This window comes from Phacochoerus africanus, chromosome X (assembly GCF_016906955.1).
Source record: "Phacochoerus africanus isolate WHEZ1 chromosome X, ROS_Pafr_v1, whole genome shotgun sequence".
Classification (NCBI taxonomy): Eukaryota; Metazoa; Chordata; class Mammalia; order Artiodactyla; family Suidae; genus Phacochoerus; species Phacochoerus africanus.
In genome coordinates this window covers 101,317,739-101,344,889 of record NC_062560.1, presented here as the reverse complement: position 1 = coordinate 101,344,889, position 27,151 = coordinate 101,317,739, and the positions used below count along the sequence as shown (strand labels likewise).

The window sequence follows — 27,151 nt, the reverse complement described above, 5'->3', positions numbered from 1 at the left end:
TATTAGAATCAACAGACACGAGGTAACTTTGCCAAACTATTATAAAAGCTTCCTGACATTCATTTTCCAGACTTATCTTTGCTGGGTGGATCAGTACCAGTCCTCAAACCACACTTTGAGTAGCTATCAACTGCGCCAACGGAATTCGACTTTTTAAACATTTCATCGCAATTACTTCAACAAATACAGATATTTTCCTACCCTTCTGGATTCTGCATCATTCAGATTCAAGTAGCCTGGGGGAAGGTTGGCGGAAACTGGCAGCTGCTGCTCAAATGTGATGATTCTACCATCCTTCAGCAAAGGTACCCAGGCAAAGCCAACTGCCGAGACAATAATCAGCCGTGAGAAATGAGAGCGCAAATGCAATTAGCTACATGAATATCTGGCCGCTGGCGAGCAGGACGGGGCTGGTGATGTCGCCGGGGGGGTCTGCATGTGGGAGTCCGGGTGTTGGGCATCAGAGTACTGGGGAAGGCACGATGAGTTTGGGATGTTTACTACCTCCTAGACTCTAACGACGCACAGCTTTTCCATCTAACAGAATTATTGAGATACCAGAGTGAGCTAATATACAAAAATACTTTGAAACTTCTAAACTGCATCAATGCCATTATCTTTACACACTGGCGGATAATTTTTAGTAGACTTATGTTTCTTATAAGTAACTTTTCTTGGCCACACCCATGCCAGCCAAAGGTTCCCAGGCCAGGGATCGAACCCACGCCACAGCAGTGACCCAAGCCACAGCAGCGGCAGTGCCAGATCCTCACCCAGTAGGCCACCAGGGAACTCCCTGGTAGACTTATGTTTTTAAAAGAATTCAGATTCTCTCGTCCATCCTCACTAAAAGTACAGAGGGCCCCATCTGAGACTATAATCCGAGAGCAATCACCCCAAAACTTCTTCCGGCAACCCTAGGGTAAGGAAGGGGCTATGGAAAATTAAGGTCACAAGTCAAGGCTACATTCCATATTTCTACAAGGCAGTATTTAGCTGGGCGGGTCTCCTGATTACAGAAGGAAGAGGTGTAGTGCCAGGGCAGAGTGCTTACAACCAAAATCCACTGGAGAGTTGCCTCCCCAGTTTCCACATTTCTTAACAGATCTACCCCCGAAGAGCCTCTTGGCTTCCTATTAGAACACTCATCATGTTCTAGCTAAAAAAGCCAGAGCCATCTGTGTTGTTCAAGTCCAGCAGTGTCAGTATTTCCATTATAGAGATTACTCTGGGCTTCGAGTGTTTATAACTCAGCTGTAGAAAAGCTTGCTCTGGACTGAGTTTTGGCATATGCGAGAGGGTGTTGGCCGGAGAGTGCTTTTTAAAGCCACTGCTCTCTGATGCTTTAAAATTCTTCACGTTTGTGTGTGTGTGTGTGTGCATGCGTGTAGACTGTGAACACAGGAGTCGACACAAATCTGGTTAGAATGTTTTCATTCACGTGTTCAATTTGGCAAACGCTTTCATTCTTAAAGAGACTAATCGGCTGCTTTCTCTAAGTAGACCGAATGGCTTTCTCAGACGCTGAAACACGCCCGAAGGGCACCTTTGCTAATATAACCTCAGAAATGGTTTACCCAGAGCTCTGCTTTTATAAAAAGCAGAGGAAAGTAACATGAGCAGAAGCAGCATTTAAAAAGACTCTGTCAAAGTCGTTAAACTTAAAATTAGACAACAGGATTCCAGTCCCGAAAGGAGGAAAAGATATTTCGTGTTCTTAGGCCACATTTTTTCCTCATTGAAATTTTTACTGAGATACAATTCAGAGGCCATGCAATTCATCTATTTCAAATACAGAATTCAATGGTGCTTAATATATTCACAAAGCTGTCCAACGACCGCCAATATCTAATTCCCGAACTTTTTCATCATCCCAAAATGGAACTCCATAACCCTTAGAAGTCACAGAATATCTTCCCCTACGTCCAGTCCCGGACAACCAAAAATCCACTTTCTGTCTCTATAGAATTGCTTGGAAAACATGTTTTGCACAGTAACATTTGATTAACCCTTTGTGAATTAATCAGAGCATGGCCAAGGGTGTCTCTCAGACGAAATTCATACCGAATGCTCAGAAGCTATAAAGGTACAGTGTCAGGTGCATGCCATCTGGCTCAAAGGTGTGAAGCCCCTCAAAGGTGTGAAGCCCCCTAAAGGATGGACGGTTAAATGTGATGAGTGGGGGGAGGGATAATTAGGAGTTTGAGATTAACAGATACACACTACTGCATAGAGCACAGGTAATCAACGGGGACCTACTGTATAGCACAGAGAACTATACTCAATATCTTGTAATAACCTATAATGGCAAAGAAATCTGAAAAAGAATAGATATATATATTTATTTATAACTGAATCACTCTGCGGTACACCTAAAACACTGTCTATCATGTATACTTCAAAAAATGTTTTAATATATATTTTTAAAGCGATGACGAGTGGCACACAGAATAGCCATCTCACGCTCCGCCGAGCATCATTGTCCGCTTCTGGCGAGGATGTGGGTAAGGAAATGGTCATTTGTTTCTCAGGAGGTGCACGGCCATGGGTTCCTATTTTGCTGCCAGGATTCTGCTCACCCTGCAAGGCCCCTACCCTGAACGAACTGCAGTTTCTACAGGGGAGTTGGAACAGGACCAGGCTATCCACAGAGGGAACTTCCTAACATTCAGTCCTGCTGTCTTGCGGGGCATCACGCACACGGCTCTCTAGCAGCTCAAACTCAACATCCGTCCGAAACCTACCAGCCCCGCCCACAATCTTGCTACGTGGCAATACCCTCTTTCCAGTTTTGAAACTTCACCGCTAACTTTGAAGTCACTCTCTAGTAGCCCATCACTCGCCAGGCCCGATACATTCTTCCTCCGCACTTTTCTTTCTCTCCATCCCCCACCCCCCCCCCCCCCCCCCCGCCCCCTTTACCGCCACAGCGCGATGCCCTTTCTCTCCAGGGCTTCTGAAACAGCCCCCTAACTGGCGTTTCCTCCTTCCTTCCTTCTTCCTGCTCCAACTCACCTCAGCCATTGTTGTGCTGCCTGATTGGATTTCCTGCAAAACAGCTCTGACTGGTGTTTATAACCCCTCAGTATTTCTCTATTGGTAAGAGAATAGAATCGAATCCACACCCTGGCATCCGAGGCTCTTTGCACCCACCCTCTGACGCCTGCTTTTCTACCTGGCATCCTACAGTTCCCTTCCCAGCACCCCGTGCTTTGGTCCTATTGAATTGCTTGTGGTTCCCTGCCCATACCCCTCGGTACTCTGCCTCTGCCCCAGCCGTTCCTTCATCCTGGAATCCACTACCTTCCTGGCCTCACTGCATGACCAAACTCTACCCCACCCTTAAGGGCTCACCCAAACACCATCTCCTCCTCCTGGAAGCCTTCCCTGACTTCCAGACACTTGTCCCTTCACCAGCTGAAGGTATAACCCGCTGTATTCTGATATCACATAGCTCCATTTTCTTGGTAACTACTACTTTCTGGTTTTTGTCTTTTCAGGGCTGCACCCGCGGCACATGGAGGTTCCCAGGCGAGGGGAAAAATCGGAGCTGCAGCTGCCGGCCTACACTACAGCCACAGCAACGTGGGATCCGAGCCACATCTTCAACCTACACCACCGTTCACGGCAACGGCGGATCCTTAACCCACGGAACGAGGTCAGGGATCAAACCCACAACCTCACGGGGATGACAGCGGGTCCTTAACCCACTGAGCCGCAATGGGAACGCCTCTTGGTAACAACTACTTTCTGTCTTGTGTTATAAATGTCTACAGAGGTCTCATTTCCCCTACTAGATCATTGGCTCACTGAAGATGAGATTTATGTTTGATTCGCTGCTGTATTCGCCGTAGGCCCTACTACACTAGCTTATACACAATATATAGGTCGACACATCTACTGAGCAAATGAGCAAATGAACAAACTTAAGATTGACCCAGGCTAGCTTGGACCTGAATCCTAGGGTGTGCTGACATTGACACAGTGGGTGTGGCACAGACCATGTTCACAGGGCCCTCTATGTTCTCCTAAGGCTGCTTCCCATTGGTTTACCGAAAGCCTGGCTGAATGGGACCACAGCTGGGGCTTCATTACCAAAGCTTCTTCAAGTTAGTCCAACCTGTCCCCCTTCTTACCAGAACCCCAACCTCCCCCAAGTTCAAAAATGCCCAGGGCTCTGGGCTCACTTCCCTCTTCTCAGTGAGCAGCACTGGAAAATTTTGGTGGCTGGGCCATTCTACATGAAAGAAATAGGAAAAATTCTGCAGCACAGTATGGGTTTCTCTCTGAGAAGGGCAACATCACTTGATGCTGCCTATAGCAAGTTGTCCAAGCCTACTGGCAAGAATGTGGACACGCCATTGTGTAGACATGACGATAAAGTGAACATGTAATTCATCCTTTACCAATGAACTTCTTAACGCAGAAATACACTTTTTGGTGAGGGGAAGTGGCCTGTGGCTCGATGGAAAAGGGGTTTATATCCTGGACAACTGGCTTTCAAATAGCTCTAGGGAGAAACATTTAAAGAGCACACATACCTGGAGTTTCAACTGTGTCCTGCTTTTTGGTTGTTCCCTTTGTGTTAATTTCACAACTTACATGATAGAAAGTGAAAAGCAAATGATGCTTTTGGTGCAGGTGAATGGGAAGCTCAATTTTAACCTGAAACGAAAGCAAAATTACACATAGTATTTTGTTTGGTTTTAATTGCCAAGCTGGCCTGTCAGACCTTTAGTTCTGTCTCATCATACTTTTCCAATGACATACTTTTCTAAATCACAGGCCAAGGAGTCAAATAATAGATAGCATTTAAATATATTCCATATGCTCTTCTGGTCAGTTTCAGTTTGACAACAATATTCTCTTGGGCTGTGGATGCTCCTGGATTCAACTCTGCAGCAGGATTTTCTAAAAACACTGGATCAAAACCACATCCTTACAGACCAGAGGTACAATGTAACTCAAGCTGAGTCAGTGAATGCAATCCACCTACAACGTGCATTGAAGTTGAAAGGTCGCTTTTTTGGAAATCATTGTCCTCCTCTGAATGAAAAAAAAAATTAAGCCTTTACAAGTAAACGTGCAAATGGCACTGTGGTATTCGGGGACCCGCAAATTACAGTTCATAGAAGAGTCTTTAGAAGAAAAACAAGCCTCTGAATAAATAAAAAGGATCATCCTGACACATGAATTTAGTGCTAAAAATTAATACTGTGATACAAACATCTCAAGTCACTTTCCATTCAGAACCCAACTGAGTGTTTGTAAGGCCTCCTGGGAAGTATGTGGGACACAGATTACAGAAGCACATGCAAACACACACTCACACACACTCATTCACTTTTCTGGTCAATACACGGTAAATGAGTGAAAAGTCTATTTCTGGCTTCCTAAAGATGCTGTGGACTACTTACTGCATGAACAAGTTTTCTCTAATGACTGCACTGGTTACAGAGGGGGACATATTAAACAGCCTGGTGATGGACATCTGGCCTAATTATCATTCATACAAGGCATGGGTTTGGTGTTACAGCTAATTTCTGTTGTAGGTATATTTCACCACACAATGTGCCGACTCCCAGCATCCGGACCATCTGGGTATCTAATGCTCTGCTGCACATAAATACAGCCATACCCCCTCCCTGGGTGGCACAAAAGCACCGCTACCCTCCTCCTCATCCTCCAGGAAAGCAGGGGCACTGGACTGAGAAGGGATGGGCGAGCCTAGGCCTGGGGTATAAGGCCTCCGGATGCCGGCAGCTGGGTGGGGGCAGTCAGGACAGCAGGGGGGATGGGTTCAGACCAAGCCAGGAATGGAGACGTGGGGCCTGAGCAGCAGAACCAGCAGAGCTTCTGGCTGGGGATGCCCATCCGGGCTCCATGGACACATGGAGGGATGAAAAGCAGCCTGTGGATTTGGATCAGCTGGAGACATACAGACAGGAAGGGGCTGTGGCAGAGACACTCAGAGAAACCTTGGGAAGGGCACAGAGACACAGAGATAGAGGAGCATCGGGAAGAAGAAGGAGGCAGAGATAAGGTCAGAGAGGCTGAGGGGGGAAGGGCACGCTGAGACCGAGAGAGCACGCCAGCCCCTCTATTCCAATAGAATCTAAAAAATTAAAAAAAAAAAACAAAAAAAAAAACAGAACCAAACACCTTCTCTTCAACTCAACTCAGGAGTGAGCAAGGGAGTTCCCGAGTCAGTAGGACAAGGTCATCTGCAACGGTGTGAAAACCCCCAAAACCGGGAGTTGGGGGTTAGTAGAAGCCAACTATTGCCTTTGGCGTGGATAAGCAATGAGATCCTGCTCTATAGCACAGACAACTATATCCAGTCACTTGTGATGGAACATGATGGAGGATCATGTGAGAAAAAGAATGTGTTTATGTATGTATGGTTCACTTTACTGAACAGCAGAAATTGACAGGACACTGCATTACAGTAAATCAACTATAATAAAAAATTTTTTAAAAAAAATCCAAGCTATTTTCTTCCTCTCAAGGTGAATAAACTTTGCAAATGGGAGTGGGTGTCCTCAATGTGTCCTCAGAGAGGAAAGGCAGGGAGAATCTTCTCCCTGAAAAGCTTATCCTGTCATAGCACTGACACTATTGATGGCTGCACTGAGGCACTGAATGCAGCCAATGGGATTCCATGGCCTCGCCACGCTGCTGTGTCTCCGGAAGCAGGTCACTTACTGGGAGGCTGCAGCCTCCCCCACGCAATCACAGGAGGAAAGAGCTAGAAGGGCCTTCAGAAAAATCCCCTTCTAATGTTCTTATTTTCAAGCTTTGGAAATGGAGGCTCAGAAAGGGGAAGGGACTTGCTCCAGGTCACGGAGCCAGTTGTCAAAGCGGGGGCTGGATGCCTCGCTGCCGTCTGGTGTCTGTTTCCCACATTATCTCCTGCCAGAGCCCCTTCAATTCATAGGCTGATCTTCCACTGTCATCAAAGGGCACCAAGCCAGGCAGGGGCCCCTTGTTTTGATGTGACATGTTCTATTTCCATGGGACAAAACCTTCAGGGACTGAAAATGCAGATACCGTATCGGCCATGATGCAAAGAGAAAACGGAGAGCAACCACCGCGTTGTATCAATTTCAGGATAATGTGTTTTACCTCATCATAGAACTCTGGATTCTGGTTGTGATGCGAGACAACTGCATAAGCATTTGTGGTAAAAACAGACCCGGCCGGTTTTCCATAAATACACTGCAAAAAGAAGGAAACAGAGTCACCCCTCTCGACGCCAGCCTTTAAACGTGACGCTACAGAACCACATACAGTTAGAGGCATCTGTGAGCACAGGGTCACGGCCAAGCCCACCCGGCTCTCACCATGAGCCTGTAAATTCCAAATCATTTACAGTCACACCAGACACCACCTCCAGACATCGCCTAACTTGGCTGCCTGGATGCTTCTGAATTTCCGGCCATCAAAGAAACATAATTCCAACCTAGCTGACAGTAAGAGACGGAACGCTTCTAAGCATTTGGAAGGGAATCGCTCTCCAACCAGGCCTGGAAAACTCACGTCTCTTGTCTATTTGCACTTCTTAATATGAGAAGCTCCCCTCCTTGGTCAGTGACATTTGCTGAACACTCGCTGCGCAGTGGGCAAGGCGAGGAGTTAACCCAACAGAACCCACAGCAGATCCACCCCTAGCCTAAAGGAATTAGCAACTGAAGGTCCATTAAGCTATGGACAAGCTTACTGTCCTCTCACTTTATGAGCCACATTTTAAGAGCCACCAGCTCGCTGCTCCACCAATAAACCACCTGGGAAGGCTATTTCTCTGGTTTCATGGAAAGTTCCGATTTCATCTCACACTTCCATGGACCTAAGGAAAAGGAGTTCAGGGATGAAAATGGAGTCAGCCTGCCAAGGTCCTAAGTGCCTCACTCGGGCGACTTCGGAGCCAGCCTCCAAGCCAGCTAAGAAATGAAACTGAGACTCCGTGGAGGTGCAGCATCAGCTCGCCTTAAATGTGGTTATGAAAGCAATCCGCAGGGGAGGTAACCTAAGAATCTTTAAGTATATTGCACGGGGGCAAAGAAAAAAAAAGGTTATTCTCATCTGCACTGAAGGGAGACTCAGAGAAAATACACCTCATTTGAGCCAGCTAATCCTTAATTTAACTCAGGTTTCTCTGTGAAAAAACAAAAATCTCTTTTCCAAGGTAGGAGCTATTACACCATTCACTGACTTAATCGGGGACACTGCAGCCTCTTTCCCTGGGTGGTTTAAGTGGAAGACTCGTCATCCATCTGTCTGGTTCAGGCTCAAGCTAGAGAAGGGGGCGGCGGGGAGCAGATACACACTTCGTGATGGCTAGACGTTCTGCCTTCTCTCTCAGGCCTCTGATGAATGGGCTAAAGAGCCAAAAGTACAAAGTGGCTATAAAGAGTGAAAACGTAGGGGTGCTGTGAAGTGACAGGTATTTAGATAATGCTAAGACGCTTTTCGTAGATCACTAGTTCAAGTTTGGAGGCACCATGTGGCCAGCTCCAGAGCAGAAGTCATATTTCAGATCAAAGCAGTCATGCTGTGCTTCTGTCAGCTTGAAGCCTGTTCAGGTTTCAAGGAGAAAGGAGTTTTATACTCCCCTGATGGTACCGTTATAAACTGTCGGGTCTTGGGAGAAAACGACCTCGTGAGTAGGCACGGGAGCAGTGCAAAATCGCCGTGCAGCAGAAGCAACAATCTGGCAAAGGCAGCTGACTCATTTTTAAAGCTAGATATGCTCCCAACTCATTTTGCTCTTTTTTTAAAATAGTTACCTCATTCTTAGAGTTAAATGTGTGAGAGTAGAAAAGACAGTATTACAGTTGTCACTTTAGTACATGTTTCGATGTTTAAACACATTACGTTTAGCATATGAAACCACCCAGTGCCAAAAGCTCTGTCTCTACTAAGAATGCACACTTATCCGTATCACAAACCAACCTTTAGGGGGCTGGCATCGCTTTCATCGGAATCCCGGAATTCCACGCAGACTGCAATGTTCCTTGCCTAAAATGATTCATCATTCAACATGAGGCGCAAGACGAGAAGATGATAAAGAACATTTTACACCCCCAAATGTAGAGTTTACATTGTTTACCTTGGCAAATGTTTTCTGGCTATCGTATTTTAATTGCAAGGGATATACATACAGATGGTTTTTGTAAATAGTAAATGGATAACAATATTTTGTCATTTCTGGAACGAACTCTTCAACTTCCACAGTCATATTTTGACAACTCTTTTCGAAAGGCTTCAGGGGCACATATGAAGAAGTAATACAATCTATAGTGAAAAAAAAAAAAAACCGCAGGCAAAGATGACACCATTTAACAATCATTAACACATTCCTGCATTTATAAAAATATACATGGATTGTGTTCTCAGAGAGCAGTTTCACAAACAGAACTCTCAGTGATGGACCGAAAGTTACACGACCCCTTTAAGAACACAAAGAACAAGAAGGAGTAAGTAGTCTGATGCTGATTTTAGTGAAACCCTTCAAACCAGGCGTGGATTGCTATTTCATTCTCAACGTAGAGTGATTTGCCAAATATAACACACCATAATTTTGATAAATTTAAACTCTGCAAAGAAATCCACTACGTTTTTTTTTTTTTTTCCTCCTGTGACTGCAATTTAGCTTTCACTGGCAAATTTTTATCAGCATCAGGGAAGTAACAGCACATTCATGCCTCCAATTAGCTCACGGCTAGCCACTTTTAAAACGTTAACTTGGTGCAGGTGCAAATTTTCACTTAAGACATAATGGCAGCCTTTTGAAACTGTAGCTCTTACAGTGTGTCACCCATAATAAATTCAATCCTCTCAAACATGGAAAACACAATGTCTCAGAGAAGGGTAGCAGCACGTGTTAGTGAGGTGGCCACTTGCAGTAAAGGTTGTTCACACACTTAAGGGGCTCTAAGACTGCTGGTCCTTGCTGCAGAGTGATACTGATGGAGAAGGAAGACCCAGGAGAGTCAGATCTGAGGACACAAGATTTTTCCTCGGGTCTGGTTTTCTATTATGGCAATACTTCCAACAGACTATCTGGAGGTATAAAGGTACACAGAAACAAGTGAGCATTTCACTACCCAAAGATAATTACTGCTAATATTTTGGCATATTTTCTTCTAGTCTTTCTATGCATGTTTTATATAAGAATCCTACTGTATGTAGAACTTTATCCTGTTGTTTTTTGGTTTTTGTTTTTTTTTGGTTTTGAGCCACGCCTGTGGCATATGAAAGTTCCCAGGTGAGGGATCAAACCCAAGCCACAGCAGCGACCTAAGCTGATTGCAGTGACAACGTCAGATCCTTAATCTGCTACACCACAAGGGGACCTCCACAAATGATTTCTTAAACTGTGTAATTGATGTACGTTATTTTCTATTTAGAGGAGACCTTTCAATATTTCTTTTAGGGTAGGTTTAGTATTTTATTTTTGCCACATCCACGGCATGTGGAAGTTCCCGGACCAGGGATTGAACCCTTGCCACAGCTGTGACAACACCAGATCCTTAACCTGCTGTGCCACAAGGGAACTCCATTTTATCCTGTTGTGGGTTTTTCTGGCATGTTATCTGATGTCTTCCTCCATGAACTCTTTGTAATCATCATTTTTTCATAGCTGCATAAAGTTTACACCATAACTGCCTTAACCACACTGACAGTGTTAGACCTTTGGTTGTTTCCCATTTTCCCCTCCGATAGAAACAACACTGCAAAGAACATCTTTATGCATAAGCTCCTGTCTACACTTCCCATTATTTCTTTAGGAAAAAAAAAATAAGCCACTGTACTCTCAGATGTTTGAAAATGTCAATTGCCATGTTGCTACTTAGAATCCTTTGGTGACTTCTCATTGTCCTTGGAATGAAATCCAGTCTTTGAAGGCGTGACCATGGCCTTTACAAATCTCTGCCTGATGTGATTCTTCCTCCTTCTCCTGCTTCATCTCCTGGGTCCCCTGTTCCCATCACACACCACACTAGAGCCATCCTGGCTTCCTTTCCGTTCACACACACCCCAGCGAGCGAGTGCCCACGTCAAGATCGCTACATACGTGACACCCTCAGAGCGGCATGAACAGTCCCAACCCCTGCATGCTGGCTGGGCCACATGGTGAGGCTTCCTTGGCCAGCGACTTTAAAGCAGCCCACCCAATCACGGACTGCAATTACTCATTTATTTGTTTTCTTGTGTCATGCCTGTCACTCCTTTTAGACTTTAATCACCATGCTTTTGAAGCATCTCGGAGGTGTTCCATCACATTTACTCAATAAGTGCTGACTCAGCGGATACGTGGATTGATAGAATCTCAGAAGGGGAATGCCTTGGTTACGGACACTCATAGATCTCTATGGTCAAACTGCACTCCTGTCTGTGATAGGTGATGGTGCCTGGCCAAGACCTAGCCAGTGTTAGTTCCACGTTGTTTTTGTAAATCTGAGAGATTAATAACAAAAACATCCACAAAGCTTACATGTTTAAATCTATGCTGGTGGCCTAACTACTGAGACTGAACATTTTTCAAATATTTAGCAGTCATTTTATTTCCTGCCATTGTCTTTTGGGTCTTCGGTCCGTTTTTCTCCTGGGATCATAGGGTCTTGTTTTTAGACAAGAAAAGAAATGCTCCCTTCTTTTTGACCCCTTCGTTGATGAAACTTAGCCAAGGCAAAAGGAGCAGAAATTGACTGGAGCACACTCACAACATCATATGTTATACACAAAACAGAATCTGATGATACCAGTTTAATTTACTCCTTAATCTGTAACTATGCACCAGGCATATGGGGTTGAAGAGTGTCCCACCAAAACCCATGTCCACTGGAAGCTCAGAATGTGACCTTAATTGGAAACAGGGTCTTGGCAGATGCAAGTTAAGATGTTAAGATGAGGAGTTCCCGTCGTGGCGCAGTGGTTAACGAATCCGACTAGGAACCATGAGGTTGCAGGTTAGGTCCCCGACCTTGCTCAGTGGGTTAAGGATCCGGCGTTGCCGTGAGCTGTGGTGTAGGTTGCAGACGCGGCTCGGATCCCACGTTGCTGTGGCTCTGGCGTAGGCCGGTGGCTGCAGCTCCGATTGGACCCTTAGCCTGGGAACCTCCATATGCCGCGGGAGCAGCCCAAGAAATAGCAAAAAGACAAAAAAAAAAAGATGTTAAGATGAGGTCAAACGGGATGAAAGTAGGCCCTATAATCCAATGACTGGTGCTCTTAGAAGGCCACATGAGGACAGGCCAAGATTGGTGATGCGGCTACAAGCCAAAGGATACCAAGGAGAGCCAGGAGCTACCAGAAGCTGAGAAGAGGCAAGGGATAACTCTTCCTTAGCCCACTTAGAGGGAGCACGGCCTGCTGAGACCTTGATTTTGACTTCTAGCCTCTAGAAACACGAGAGAGTAAATTGGTCCTTTTAAGCCACCCGGTTTGCAACACTTTCTTACATCAGCCCTAGGAAACTAATACACCCCAGAAACCTCAAGAAAATATTGAAAAGATAAAAACCTGAGATTCAAACATAGCCCTTAAGGTTTATGTGCAACACGTAAGTTCTTACTTGATAAATCCACAGGAACACATTCCACTGTGATGTTTAGCTGCCCAGGAATAATCTGCAATTTGGTCTTCTCTGGCCTAGATATAAAATAACAATAGTTTATACCGAAAAAATATGAGAACTAAATGCATTGATTACCTTATCTCCAAACTTCCAAATCCAAATGCTCCAAAGCATGGGATTTCTCCCATATATGACTCACATTCATCATGTTAAGAAATTATAATTCGTCTACTTTATTGATTGACTGCAATAACTCCATACACTTACTTCTTATATTCCGAGAGCAATTTCAGAATGTCTTCATTTGAGAGCTTGCTGCTGTCTTGTTTATACAAAGGAGAAAACCTCCCATCCAGGTCCAGAGAGCCTTGAACATCTTTGAAAATGGGTCTGAAACAGCAACAGAAGGGTTTTTTTCTAAGTATTTACTAATTTTTAATTCTAAATTATTGATAAATTAAGGTAAAATAGTGCTAGGGGGTGGTGAAACTCTTTTGGAAAACAGTTGGGCAGTTTCTCATGAAGTCAGGCATACACCTAGCTTCTGATCCTGCAACTCCACTCCTAGGCATATTTCCACATGATACTTGAATGTTCATAGCAGATTTATTTGTTATAGCCCCAAACTGGCAACAACCCAGATATTCATCCACAAGTGACTGGACAAACAAACTGAAGTATACTCATACAATGGAATGCTACTCAAAATGAACAACCGAGGAGTTCCCACTGTGACGCATCGACTAGTATCCATGAGGATGTGGGTTCAATCCCTGGCCTTGCTCAGTGGGTCAGGGATCTGGTGTTGCCGTGAGCTGTGGTGGAGGTCGCAGATGCGGCTCGGATCCCGCGTTGCTGTGGCTGTGGTGTAGGCCAGCAACTGTAGCTCTGATTGGATCCCTAGCCTGGGAACTTCCATATGCCACAGGTATGGCCCTAAAAAGCAAAACAAACAAACAAACAAACAAAAAGAACAACTGATACATGCAACATAATGGATGAAACCAAAACCAGACTGAGCCTGAGAAACCAAATGCAAGAGTACATACTGCATGATTCCATTTATCTGAAGGTCTATAATAGGTCAAAGTCATCTAGGGTCAGGGGGTGCCTTGGTGGGGGTGGGATGGCTGACTGATTGGGGACATGAGGAAACCCTCTGGAGTGACAGATATGTTCTACCACTTGGTCAGGGTGGCAGTTACCTGACTGATGCATCTGTGAAAACTCATCAAGTTGGACATAGAAAATGTGCATTTTAATCAAAGGTAAACATACCTCAAAGATGATACAAGTTAAAGTAGATCTTTAAGAGCAATTTAGAGAGTTTCCAATGTGAATTGGAATTCTTCCCTCCCTCTCGCCTTCTTCTACGTTCAAGCAGCTATTTATTGCTAAAATGGGAAGTAGCGGACAAGCACCCAACACACTGGAAGCAGCTATAGCCAGAAATATCATTCCCCCGGCAGAGCCTCTGAAAATGTGGTTGTGGGCATTAACCATGATTCCTACTTGTGAGCATACCTCCTCTGTTTTCAGTAGGCAGGGGTTTTTCATACATCTTTACAATACCCCAACCAAGCCTTTACAGTGAGTTCCTGCTACTGCTGACAACCAAAACAATTCAGAAAGGGGAAAAAAAAATAGCACAATCCCTCATCAGAACTGGAGATCAAAGCTTCTGACTCAGAAGATTTTAAAATTTATTTTCCCACTGGCAAATCAGCATGAAGCAGCCACTGCTATGGCCTGATGGGGCGCTGGGGGCAGTGTGCCACGGGGGTCTAGAGCGACCTCTGAATCAGGTGCCATGGGTTCTGAGCCCTGCTCACGCACATGCCATGTGAACCTGGGCAAGGGTTTTTCTTTTTACTTTCATGACTCAATTTCTTTATCTCCAACCTGGGGGAAGAACAGCACCTATCTCTTAGGGAAGTATACATTAAGCACTTAGACCTCTGCCTTGCACAGATTTAGCACTTAATTACTAAAAATAACAACAGCAGCAACAGCAGCTGAGGCATCACTGAGTATCCTTATAGCCACAAGCCATATTTCCCACCTACAACACTTAAATACACCGCTCTCCACTACTCTTTGCCCTTGACCTAGCCTTGGCTATTGTTTCTTACCCGTCTGCAGCACAAGGACGAGGTGCCTTCCATCCACCAACATACAGTGCATTAAGAGACCTTCCCCCAAATGCAATGATTATAAACAGGGACAGAAGAGTTAATTATCTTCGAATCGCCTCTCCTTATGCTACTCCCCAGCACCCACTGAACATAATTGATTGAATTATTCAGAACATGGTGCCCTTTCCTCAGAAGTCCCAGGGAGCTGCACAGGCTGGGCCACAACCAAGCCAGTGAAGGGGTACTTCAAAGGGAGAATACACAAGAAACCCATTCTAAGTCATCACTGTAGGTAGACTTGCAAGATTTGGGGAAAAATCATGTAACCCATCCTCAGATATGTGGTAGAGATAACACACTTCCTAACACACGACCCTGAAGGGGTTGCCAAATTTGTCATCAAGAAGCAAGAAATTCTAGTAAGTAATTACACTCTTGCACTTAACAACTGCATTCTTTGCCTTCTAATTTTTAGTGTGTTTTTCCGAATTACTCTCAGATGGCTTTTCAGAGCATAAACCCAGCCAACTCTGAAATAGTGGGCATATTGTACATAATCCACTACAATTTCTGGTTTTCTGGGGGAAAAAATTCCATCACTTTAGCAAATAAGCTCTGCTTTAAAACGCTCTAAAATAAAGTGGTGTCAGTCAGATCAGTAACCCAAGCCAAAGAAAATTTCCCTGAAGCAAGACATTTGAAAGAAATGAAAGAGTCTTTGAGGCACAGCAAATACTAAGAGAAAGAATTTTTATATCGTGTCATGGACTGGATATCTGTGTTCTCTCCCCCCACCCCACCCCAAGGTTCCTATGTTGAAATCTAATCCGCAAGGTGATGATATTTGGAGGTGGGGCCTTTGGGAGGTGATTCGGTCATGAAGATGGAGCTCTCACGAATGGGATTAGTGCCCTTTTAAGAGGCCAGAGAGCTGGCCCACCCACTTTTGACCACGTGAGGATACAAGAAGTTGGTTATCTGCAACCTGCAAGCGAGTCCTCACCAGATCCCAACCATGCTGGCACCCTCATCTCGGACTTCCAACTTCCAGAATCGTAGAAGATAAATGTCTCTTGTTTTAGCCGCCCAAATGGACCGAGACACATCCCAAGTGTCCCAAAATAGAACCACCTTGTCAGAAACAGACTTCTGAGAGCTGCTTGGAAAGACAACAGCACTGGGCTTCACATATGTGCAGGAATCGATGGCTCAGGATTATATTTGTACAAACCTGGCAGCCCAAGCGAAGGGCATCCTGTATTGTCCAAGTCGGCTACACACTTGCTTAGCTGTCCTGTGCACCTTCTGGGCCGTCTAAGGTCAGAAATAAGAAGAGAGGCTCATATTTGTCCAAACCACCAGAGACTCGCCCCCCAAAATAAGTTGCCCAACTTACTGATAGAAAACATCAAAATTGAGGGGAAATATATATAGAAATAGCTACAAATAAAACACAATATACATCAGCCACCCACTTTTCAAGACAAAAGTATTTCCTAAAGGTTCTGTGTTTCTTATCACCAAAGCCCTCATCCAGCGATCAGAAGACAGACAAAATAGATGAAGGGCATGGCTTGTACCAAAGATCACTACTGGGAAAAATTTCAGCAGTTTTAATGTGTATTTCCTTTCACACATGAGCAGGCAGGCACTCATCATTCTTGGGAGAAATTTGTTCTGGGTACGGTTGACTTTTTACTCCCAAGATAAAAGTCAAATGACCAAGAATCAATGCAATTAGTTTAGTGTGGGCAGGAGCTGAAGTTTGCACAGACACTGGGAGATGACAAAGGAGATTAACTGACTATAGAGTCTAAACAGGCTGTGAAATGCTGTCTGTATGCTTATCCCTAGGGATACAGAACACTAGAGGCTTTTATCTATATTGTTGAGACTTTCTTCCCTCCTGCAAATTAGTCATATGTCTCCTCGGCATCTCCCACTTAATAAACACTATTAGGATACACAACTCAATGCCATGTACAACAGAGCAACTCTTGTAAATACTCAGCAGCTGGAAGGCCACTAATGAACTGTGCCATGGACAGTGCTTTCTGTCTCTGGGCCTCGGTTTTTTTCATTTATAAAATGAGAGGAGAGGGTTCGATGGATAATTTCCAAAAGTTTGGATTTCATGATCCAGAAATGTGAACGACTGCTAACCTTTAAGGTTGCCATCGAAAGACGTTAGACAGGGAGTTCCCATTGTGGTGCAACAGACATGAATTCAACTAGTATCCATGAGGATGCGGGTTTGATCCCTAGCTTTGCTCAGTGGGTTGAGGATCTGGCATTGCAGTGAGCTATGGTGTAGGTTGCAGATGCAGCTTGGATCTGGTGTTGCTGTGGCTGTGGCATCAGCCGGCAGCTGTAGCTCGGATTTGACCCCTAGCCAGGGAACATCCAAATGCCGAAGGTGCGGCCCTAAAAAGACCAAAAAAAAAAAAAAAAGATGTAAAAACAGTCCCCACCATTTCATATGCCAACATTTCAGGAAAGATGTAATGTTTAAAGCGTGGGAAGGGCACAACTCTCAGAGTAAAGGGGAGCCCTTTGAATGGAATATTGAAGCTCCACATGGCTCACTATCTTGTCTTTCTTAGTTCATCACAGACAGAAGCAAATCTGAGTACAGACTGGCGTTAGGAAAGTGCAGGACTGGATCATATTAACCCTCCTAGCTCTGACATTCTAGGGCTGTCTGCAGGGCTGGGAGTAAAGAAAGAGTACCTGTTGCCCAGGATACAATGTCAATGAACAGAGGTTGCCCAAAAGCCTTGAGCTCTTATTTTGAGAAACAAGCCCAAATCAGACTATCCCGCAAAAAGGACACACATGAAAGGGGCAAGGGGGAGTCACAGTGAAGCTTTGGCGGGCATACTCACACAGCACACGATATTTTCATACTCCATACTGAGAGAATGTTCGCTTTTGTTTTCTGGGGGTTTTTCTTCTTTTGGGGGGAGTAATTGACAATACCATTTAAAATATCGGTAAAAGGTGGCGTTTCCATTGTGGCTCAGCGGAAACGAACCCGACTAGTATCCTTGAGAACGCGGGTTCAATCCCTGGCCCCGCTCATGAGTTGCGGTGTAGGTGGCAGACACAGCTCGGATCCTGCATTGCTGTGGCTGTGGCGTGGGCTGGCAGCTGCAGCTCTGATTCGACCCCTAGCCCAGGAACTTCCATATGCCACAGGTGTGGCCCTAAAAAGTAAAAAATAAATAAATAAAAATTAAAAAATTTAAATATCAGTAAAAGGTAAATCCTACATTAGGCTGAAACGCTCCCAATCTTTAGAAATACCTTTGCCGGGTCGGAATTTTTGATGTAGGGTTCTGCACAATGCGTGATGTTTCCTTGGAGTACCTTTTCAATTCTCGCAACTAGGAAAATTTCAGGATGTGGATTCGTCACTGAGAAAATTCCCTGGGGAAAAAAAATTCCTTCCATTAGACTTTTTTTTTTTTTTTGTCTTTTTGCCTTTTCTAGGGCCGCTCCCGCGGCATATGGAGGTTCCCAGGCTAGGGGTCTAATCGGAGCTGTAGCCGCCGGCCTGCGCCACAGTCACAGCAACGCGGGATCTGAGCCGAGTCTGTGACCTACACCACAGCTCATAGCAACGCCAGGTCCTTAACCCACTGAGAAAGGGCAGGGATCGAACCCGCAACCTCATGGTTCCTAGTTGGATTCCTTAACCACTGCGCCATGACGGGAACTCCTAGACTTTTTTTTTTTAATTTAACTGCCTATATACAGTTGTTTAGTGATTTCCAGTGATGTGTTGAGCACGGAATGTTGATATTCAACACAGGATCATGTCCAGGACCCTGGTAATAGACAGCATTTCCTTTCAGAAGGGATTTCCAATTTTGTCACCAACTTCACATCTATTAGTCCCCAAAGTACAGGTGTCACCATGGCTGCTTAGCCTCTTGTGCTTGGCTGTGTTTTCGAGGTGTATCCTTTGACCTAATCAATACGTCTTGTATTGTTTGGCTTAAGTGGCACGTGCCATTTCTCAAGTGGAACAAGATATGTGCTTTTTTTTTTTTTTTTTTTGCTTTTTTAGGGCCGCACCTGCAGCATATGGAGGTTCCCAGGCTAGAGGTCTAATCAGAGCTACAGCTGCTGGCCTACACCACAGCCACAGCAATGCCAGATCCGAGCCGTGTCTGCAACCTACAGCACAGCTCATGGCAACGCTGGATCCTTAACCCATGAGTGAGGTCAGGGACTGAACCTGAATCCTCACGGATACTAGTCAGGAACTCTGAGATATGCATTTTTAAATGCAGCTGCATGTAACTTCAGGGCAATTCACTCACACTTAACCACTAATAGTGGGGAAGAAGGAAGAAAATGCTTTACAGCTCTGCATGGCACAAAGGCTAAATGATCCTAGAGAAAACATTCCTTTGCTGCAGTTAAAGAGCTCTGGCGCTCTCAATGTAAAGGCAGAAGACAGAGGACGCAAAACTCCTTTTGTTCCCATACATTTTATTTCAGGTAGTAATGGAGACGCAAGCCAGGTTCCATGGGTTTTCTCTGACGGGACGTAGAACAGCCAGATCATCTCCTGTCCAGTTCAGCTCCTTCCAACTATAACATCTCCTGAAGAGCCTCTTCGTCGGTTATGTGTGTTGCTTAAAGGAGCACCACACACACAAATTCAAGTGGAAAAATCCATCATTCAGGCTCTACCAAGTTTTATTTTTCTGCTTGGTATATTACCAACTGCGTTAAGATAGTGCGTTCCAGTTCTCAAAGCATTTCAGACGCATTAGCTCATCTGTTCCAGATAGAATGGTCTGAGGTAGACAGCAAAGAAGAGGAAACTGAGCGTAGGATGCTAAGTAACTCTCCCCAATCCAACAGCTTCTAAGGATCCCGGATGACGGCTGATTCAGCTTTGAATCCCCAAGCAGCAAGCATGGAAGAAAGTGGTGAAAAACTTGCTGGGGGAGTCACATTTCCTAGGTTCCAATTCCGACTCCACCATTGATGGGTTTAGGCAAGTCACATCCTCTCTACATCTCAGATGTCTCATCCATGAAATGGGGGCTGATGATGGTAATAGCTCTTTGTAATCTTCTTGAGGGGACTAAATAAAGTAATGCCCATTAGGTACCTGGTTATGACCAAAATAGCCCAAAGCGTCTCAAGGTCACAGCCCTCGATCTCTGGTTCTGCCAGGAGCATGCTGCCGGGGCTGTGAGTGAGATGCAGCCGGCAGACTGCTCCAGTGGCCCCTGCTCAGCACACCTCGAGTGCTTGATCTCATGCTTTCCGATGGTCACATAACTGCGCTGGATGGTTTTCGGGCATCCCCTCCTTTAGTCTCACAAAAACCGTCGGACGCAGGTGCTACTAGATACCCATTTTACAGATTAAGAAACCGAGGCTTCGAGAGGTTCAGGCAGTGAGTAAGTGGGTGAAGATTGCAGCCAGGGCTTTCGGATGATATAGCCCAGACTACAAAGCCTCTCGGCCTCGCAACCCAGGCACCCAGCATCTCATGCGATAAAGCTGGACGAGGACAGCGACACCGATGACTGCCATGCCTCACATTCACTGAGCACCTATTGTTCCCCAGGCCCAGCACTCCTGGCATCTCCCTGTACTGATGCTGGCAAGAAATATTGACTTTTTAAAGGATTTGACAATTGCTGAGAGCAAGCTGCTTTCACTCGTTTATCTGTGATCACCGGGACCGCTGCTGAGCAAATGCAGTGGGTCTGTTACAGGGCTGAGTGCTTTCTGGGGGTGGGGGTACACCTTGTGTGAGCCTCACAGCTCCCCCCCCATGCAGTTACAATGGTGCAGTTACAATGGTTACTTCCAGTTTACAGATGAGGATGCTGAGGCACAGAGATGCTCACTGTTCAAATGAGCAGGGGTGCCAGCATGGGGAAACACTCTCTGGGCTGTTTTTCCTTTTGTCCCATCAGCGTTCAGCTCTCCCTCTGTCCCCAGAACACAGAAGGGTAGCCAGAGAACACCCAGGTATCCCGTGTGGGCCAGGAGTCTGGCTCTTTGGGACAAGGTCACTGACCCAGCCCTCTTTGTCCACCAAGGAGGCATGGATGTGTCTGTCCCCCACCAGTGTCCCCTACTCTTACCTACCTTAGTGACCTTCACCTGAAAAGAAGGGGTCAGGTCCCCACCCACAGTCCTCAGCACTTACACAGCCCCCTAGGGCATGGCAGGGCATGTAGCAGTAGTGTCACCTTTTTGCCAGCCCAACAACGGCTACTGCCCAGTGGGGAGCCCACAAGTGACAAGGAGGCAGACCCCCGAGAGTCCAGAGCTCCCCCCACAACCCCCACCCAAGGTCAGATTGGGGGACACGGGGGACAGAGCTCTGTCAACGCATCTGGGAAGGAACCGCCGGGCAGCTGAGGGCAGCGGCTGGTCATAGCGGCTGTTTGGTGTCAGGAAGGCAAAAATGTACTCGAGGGACCCAGTGTCCTCCTTTTCCGGTGGCCACCTGTTGCTGCTCCTCAGGAAGCCAGCAGAGAGAAGGACTCTAAGGAAAGGATGGGGAGGGCCCAGAACGGCCCCCAAACCCCCACCTTCCACCAAGCCTGGGGAGCGGCCCCTTCCTATAGACAATACCGCCACCTGCACAGCCTTGCCAGAGGGGACAGGGGTGCCAGACAGCTGTTTCCAGGAATGCTGGCGGACTGGGCTGTCTCCGGCTGTCCAGGGTCCGGGGCGGGGGGGATGGGGAGGAAGTTGGGCTTGAGAGCCTGCTAGGCGTCGTCGGTTCAGGGCCCGTTCCTCACCTCATCAGCCCTGTGACCTTGAACAATTCACTTGACTGCCCCGTGCCTCAGTTCCCTCATCTATAAAAGGGGGATAGGACTAGAACCTGCTTAGGTTCGTGGAGTGTCATAAGAATTAAATGACTTCATACAGATAAAGTACCTAGAGAAATACTGGGGGGAAAAAAAGGCTGAAAACAAAATCAATGGAGATTCGTGCTCCAATCGGCTAACATTCAGTCTCTCCCTCTTGCCGTTTAGGACTAGGATGCAGTTGAAGAAAAAGACTTCTTCAAAATAAAATGTTCAATTTAGAGTTCCTGTTGTGGCGCAGCAGGTTAAGAACCCAACTAGGATCCATGAGGATGCAGGTTTGATCCCTGGCCTCGCTCAGTGGGTTCAGGATCCGGCGTCGCCATGAGCTGCAGTGTATGTAGGCTGCAAGATGAGGCTGGGATCTGGCGTCACTGTGGCCGTGGCAGGGGGCGTAGGACGGCAGCTGCAGCTCCAATTCGACCCTTAGCCTGAGAACGTCCATGTGACACAGGTGTGGCCATTACAAGAAAAATAAAAAGTTCGACTATTTGAAGCACATGAGGGCTTCCTGGTATCTTTAGTTGATCTGAATAAAGGATGCAAAATGATAACGTCATTTGAGGCCACCGCCGATTGTCCTCCATCACGACTCCAGCTCTCGTCTATGCCTCTGAAGCCTCTATCATGTCCCACATCTTCTGTGCTGTGAGCTCCCAACCGCTGACTGCCCCCACCCCCCGACCGCCCCCAACTCCCATTCCAAACGCCTCTACTTGCCATTGTGTTTTACACATCAGCACTTAATTATACACTTCTGCCTAATGTTGTTGGTTGAGGTCTTTCAAACATACCTAGGTTCAAATCCCGCCTCCACCACTACTGGCTACGTAACGATGGGCAGCTTCCTTAACCTTCCAGATGGGCAGTTTCCTCAGCTTCAGAACAGCAATCATTACTCTATTTCACAAGACTACGGTGTTGACGCGAGACACCAATAGAAAATTCTGGCACTTAAGAGATATTAAAGAAATGCTGAATTTCTTCCTGACCTAGATTACACATGGGATGACACCTGAAACTACAATTTTACCTTCTTGCATGGAACATACAGCTGAGCACAGTGAAGTAATGCCGCAAATGCATCATTGGCTTAGAAGGACTCATTTGACAGTGTGTGCAAAAATTTAAACATAGACTTCGATAGCAGTTTTTCAAATGTTTGCAATACTATCTTGATGAATCTCTCTCTTTTATTTTTTATGGACACGCCCATGGCATATGGAAGTTTGCCAGGAACTGAATCTAAGCTGCAGCTGTGACTTATGTCACAGCTACGGCAACGCCAGATCCTTCATCCACCTGTGCCAGGCCAGGGCTTGATCCTGCACCTCCGAAGCAACCCCAGCCACCGCAGCCAGATTCTCAGCCCACTGCACCACAGCGGGATCTCAATCTCTCTTTTATAAGCATAGGCTGTCATAGTGGAATGGTCACATGTGTGACAACTATGGTCTGAGTGACAAACTAAGGAGATGTAAGGTAATGACGGGCAACATGGGGAAAAACAACCACAGATGTACAGCCCAAAGAGGGTAGTGACAACACATGTCAAGTCTTCCCCTACCACTGGGCAATATGTGTCAATGAGTATAATCTTTGACCCTGAAACCCCGATGCTTAGAATTTGTTCTAAGGAGGTAATTCAACACATGAGCTAATGTGTTTGCACAAAGATGTTCGATGCAGCGTTATTGATGGTATCCAAAAATTAGAAACATCTGAGTGAGTTCACTTAATGGAATATCATCTTAGCCTTTAATAAAAATATGATTTTTTTTATCTTTTTGCCTTTTCTAGGGCCACTCCCGTGGCATATGGAGGTTCCCAGGCTAGGGGTCTAATCGGAGCTGTAGCCACCGGCCTACGCCAGAGCCACAGCAACGCAGGATCCAAGCCGCGTCTGCAACCCACACCGCAGCTCACGGCAATGCCGGATCCTTAACCCACTGAGCAAGGGCAGAGACCGAACCCGCAACCTCATGGTTCCTAGTCGGATTCGTTAGCCACTGCGCCACGACAGGAACTCCAATAAGAATGTGACTGATCCAGAGATACTGACATAGGATAATAAACATGATGTTAAATGAACAAAGTGTAAAAGAGCACGACTATGATATAGTTTGTACAAGACTAGACATAAATGTGTATGTGTTTACATGTACACAACAGAGACGGCTAGAAAGACATTCATCAAAATGTTAATAGCCATCGCTTATGGGTGGTGATTTTTACTTCATTATTGCTTTTTGTATTGCCTGAATTTCCTACATAATCATGTGTGTATCTTGATAATGAAAAAAAAAAGGGGGCATGATGTTTGGTTTTTGCTTTTTAGGGCCACACCCATGGCATATGGAGGTTCCCAGGCTAGAGGTTGACTTGGAGCTACAGCTGCCGGCCTACACCAGAGGCACAGCAAAGCCAGACCCGAGCCGCGTCTGTGACCTACGCCACAGCTGATGGCAACGCCGGATCCTTAACCCACTGAGCGAGGCCAGAGATCGAACCCAAAACCTCATGGTTCCTGGTTGGATTCGTTTCTGCTGTGCCACAATGGGAACTCCAGAACAATGTTTTTCTTGGGGATAAAATAAATCTCCTTACAATGTGAGCCGCTTTGCTATGCCCCTTCCCACTTTAATTTGATGCCACACTCTAGTGTCAGGTGCAAAAGTCAAGAAGGCAAACCATCAATTCAGCTCTGCCTAATCTCCAACGGCCTCCAGTCTGGTCAGAGGTCAAAAGGCCATCCCTGGGAACCCTTCGGCTCCTTGTAAGGGGATTCTTTGCATCAGATAGGGCAGAAGAGCGGAACTTTACAGCTGTGACACAGGCAGTTCCCTCCCATTGCTTTTCAACCAGAACTCCTTGTCGAAAGAGCCTAAATTTAGGCTCCATTAAAACTACCTACTCAGAATGGGAACGAGGGTTCGGGACGGAAGGTTACTGCAGGGTCAACTTTTTCTTCAAAGAAACAAGCCTTTCAAGTACTTACTGCCTTGCTCAAAAGTATGCGCGTGGACGAGGGGTGTGTTTGTGTCCGCTGCTTTCTGTCTCACCAAATATTTCCTTTTGAGATTCACATCACGGTCCCACTGAAAATGTCACTTCACCAACCTATTACGAGCATATGGGCTGGTTTCCTTTCTTGCCCCTCCAATGTCAGTCACCAGAAAAACATCTATACCCAGACCCTACAAGAGACCGAATGCCCGTGGAAACCCAGGCCCGAAAGGATGAAATAACCCAAGGGTGTTTCTCTTTCTTCTTCTGAATGTGCTCCCAAGGCTAAAAGATCATGCCTCACCTGCTTTATGTAGCGTAACTGAGATTCAGCAATTCCATGAATAAAAGACTCCGGCGAAGAGCCTCTTGGGTTTCCATCACTGGCCAGCTGGGTTGAAGGGCCCCCCAGCATCTCACGGACAGATGGAGGGTTGAGGTCTACGTGGAAGTCAGCGGAAATCTTACAATTGTTCTTTACATCAAATAAGGCGAGATTGATAAAAAAAGGTTCAACCTGGGAATGAAAAACCATTACGTTTTGGGGCGGGAGGAGGGACACACATTACAAAGTAATTTTGTTTGAATTCCTCAAGTTTCTGTGATTACCGTTCCCTTCTGAGTTCAACGTTTAGCTGAACGTGCATTATGGCTCATTTGCATATACGAAAGAGCATTCTCAGTAACAGACTCCCACGTTTTAACTTTTGTCAGGTGCAAATAATTTCACGAGTTATATGTTTCTATCAAGGATGAGCAGAAATCAGAAGCCACACCGAAAGACCATCAATTGTTCCATGCATAAACTGTAATTCTCCTTAGGCTTACTGAAATTACCTAAAAATAATGCCGGGATTACCGAGTAGAAATAAATCATCCTTTTTGCTGTGTTACAGCTTAGTGGATTACACATTTCATAAGGGCTAATATCAGTCAACATCAAATTACTTGACAAAAGCTTTGCCCCATCAGCAGTTTTGGAAGACATGATTCCTCTCTACAGATGGCATCTGAAAGCTGGTCACAAAGAGAAATTTCGTGCCAGATGGCATAAAGATTAACCCTTTACACACAGAAAAGTCTGCTAGTGCATCTCAGCTACTTTGTAAGGGAATAAATCATCATTGTGGATATTGTTCAAAGATAAACTAGAACCGAAAAAAAAAAAAGACTATAAAATGCAGCCTCTTTGGCGATTTTACATTCACAGATTAGTGTCTTCCTGAGCAACTCAAATGATCCGTGACAGCTAATAATTAGAAGACATTAGAATGAATTCGGTCTATGAGAATAGTGAGTGAGGCTACCTGACTGCACAGCACCTGTGTTTCTCCATGGCTATGAGTCAATTTCACGGCAGTCATATTGTCTGGTAGAATTTACAAATTTGAGGATTTTCCAGGTTCTGGGAACATGTCCCTCTTGAACATCAAGAGCCTACCTAGTCTATCTGCTACTTTCAATAGGTAAGACTTTCATGAACCCTCTCGAGATGAAAACATATTCCTATTCTGGCAAAAGAAAGCCATGTATGAAATTCTTTCATGTCAAATTTATCATAACACATAGCAATAGAATCTTTATCCAGTAATTCGGTTCTTAGGAGAAAGAAAGAAAAGAAAGAAAGAGAGAGAGAGAGAAGGAGGGAGGGAGGAAGGGAGGAGGGAAGGAAGGAGGAAAGAAAGAAAGATAGTTTCCTTACTGCACTGGTGTAAGGGAGGTAGGAGGAAAATTCATACATACATTTGTGGGTGGTCCTTTTGCATTGTCTCCAACTTGACCCAAGATATTGAAAGTTAAATCATGGCAATTTACCAGGAAACGTTTATTGCACTTTTCCTCAAATGGCTTTATGTCAGGTTCAATTCCTGAAAAGTCCAACCTCTACAAAATAGATCATATGAATCATTTCCCTCCCAAAATAGAATTCAAGCAAATATAGATCTATAAAGTATAAATTGCAGAATCCAACAGTTCTCTGTCTATTATTCATTTGAACTCTTTATTCTTTCATTCAACAAGCCTTTGTAGAGCTTGTACACTCAGGTTCAAAGGGTGACAGAGAGAAATCCCTACCTCACCCCCACCCCGCCCTGTGACCTCACCTCCTACCGCTCTAGCCTCCCCGAAACCTCTGTTCCAGCCCCACTGGCCTCCTTGGTTATTTCTCCAGCACACCAAGTACATTGCCACCTCAGGGCCTTTGCACTTGCTGTTCTGTCCAGAACCCTCCTCCCCCAAGAGAGATCCATGGCTTACAACTCCATTTCATTCAAGTCTCCAATCCATCGGCATTACAGAGAGAGCTTCCATAATTCCCTATATAAAACTCTATGCTCTCTGACAGTCTATATATACTCCCTTTCCTCAATTTAGTTTTCTAATATTATTTTAAATATTTACTTGGTTGTTTATTGTTTGTCTTCCCCACAAAATATTATGTTCCAGGATAGGAGAAATTCTGTTTCCTTTATAAGCTGTGCAGGAGACAAATTTGACATGAATGGACATGGGAGGCAAGAATAACACAATGGTCTCTAACTTGGAAGATTCAGTAGACTGTGATGCTG

At 45.4% G+C, this 27,151-nt stretch overlaps 1 protein-coding gene across 5 annotated transcripts in view; it reads right to left on the bottom strand.

Annotated features, from left to right (window-relative positions):
• DOCK11 (dedicator of cytokinesis 11) overlaps nt 1-27,151 on the bottom strand; it is a 198,083-nt gene that overhangs the window by 95,247 nt on the left and 75,685 nt on the right. For all 5 annotated transcript variants that reach the window (XM_047765108.1, XM_047765105.1, XM_047765106.1 and 2 more), the window contains 11 exons: nt 26,325-26,465; nt 24,886-25,098; nt 18,022-18,144; nt 15,947-16,029; nt 12,848-12,970; nt 12,578-12,654; nt 9,110-9,294; nt 8,953-9,018; nt 7,126-7,218; nt 4,542-4,665; nt 202-323 (listed from right to left, as the gene is read on the bottom strand). In XM_047765108.1, coding sequence (XP_047621064.1) covers nt 202-323; nt 4,542-4,665; nt 7,126-7,218; nt 8,953-9,018; nt 9,110-9,294; nt 12,578-12,654; nt 12,848-12,970; nt 15,947-16,029; nt 18,022-18,144; nt 24,886-25,098; nt 26,325-26,465 — 1,350 coding nt within the window. The remainder of the gene's footprint in view (nt 1-201; nt 324-4,541; nt 4,666-7,125; nt 7,219-8,952; nt 9,019-9,109; nt 9,295-12,577; nt 12,655-12,847; nt 12,971-15,946; nt 16,030-18,021; nt 18,145-24,885; nt 25,099-26,324; nt 26,466-27,151) is intronic.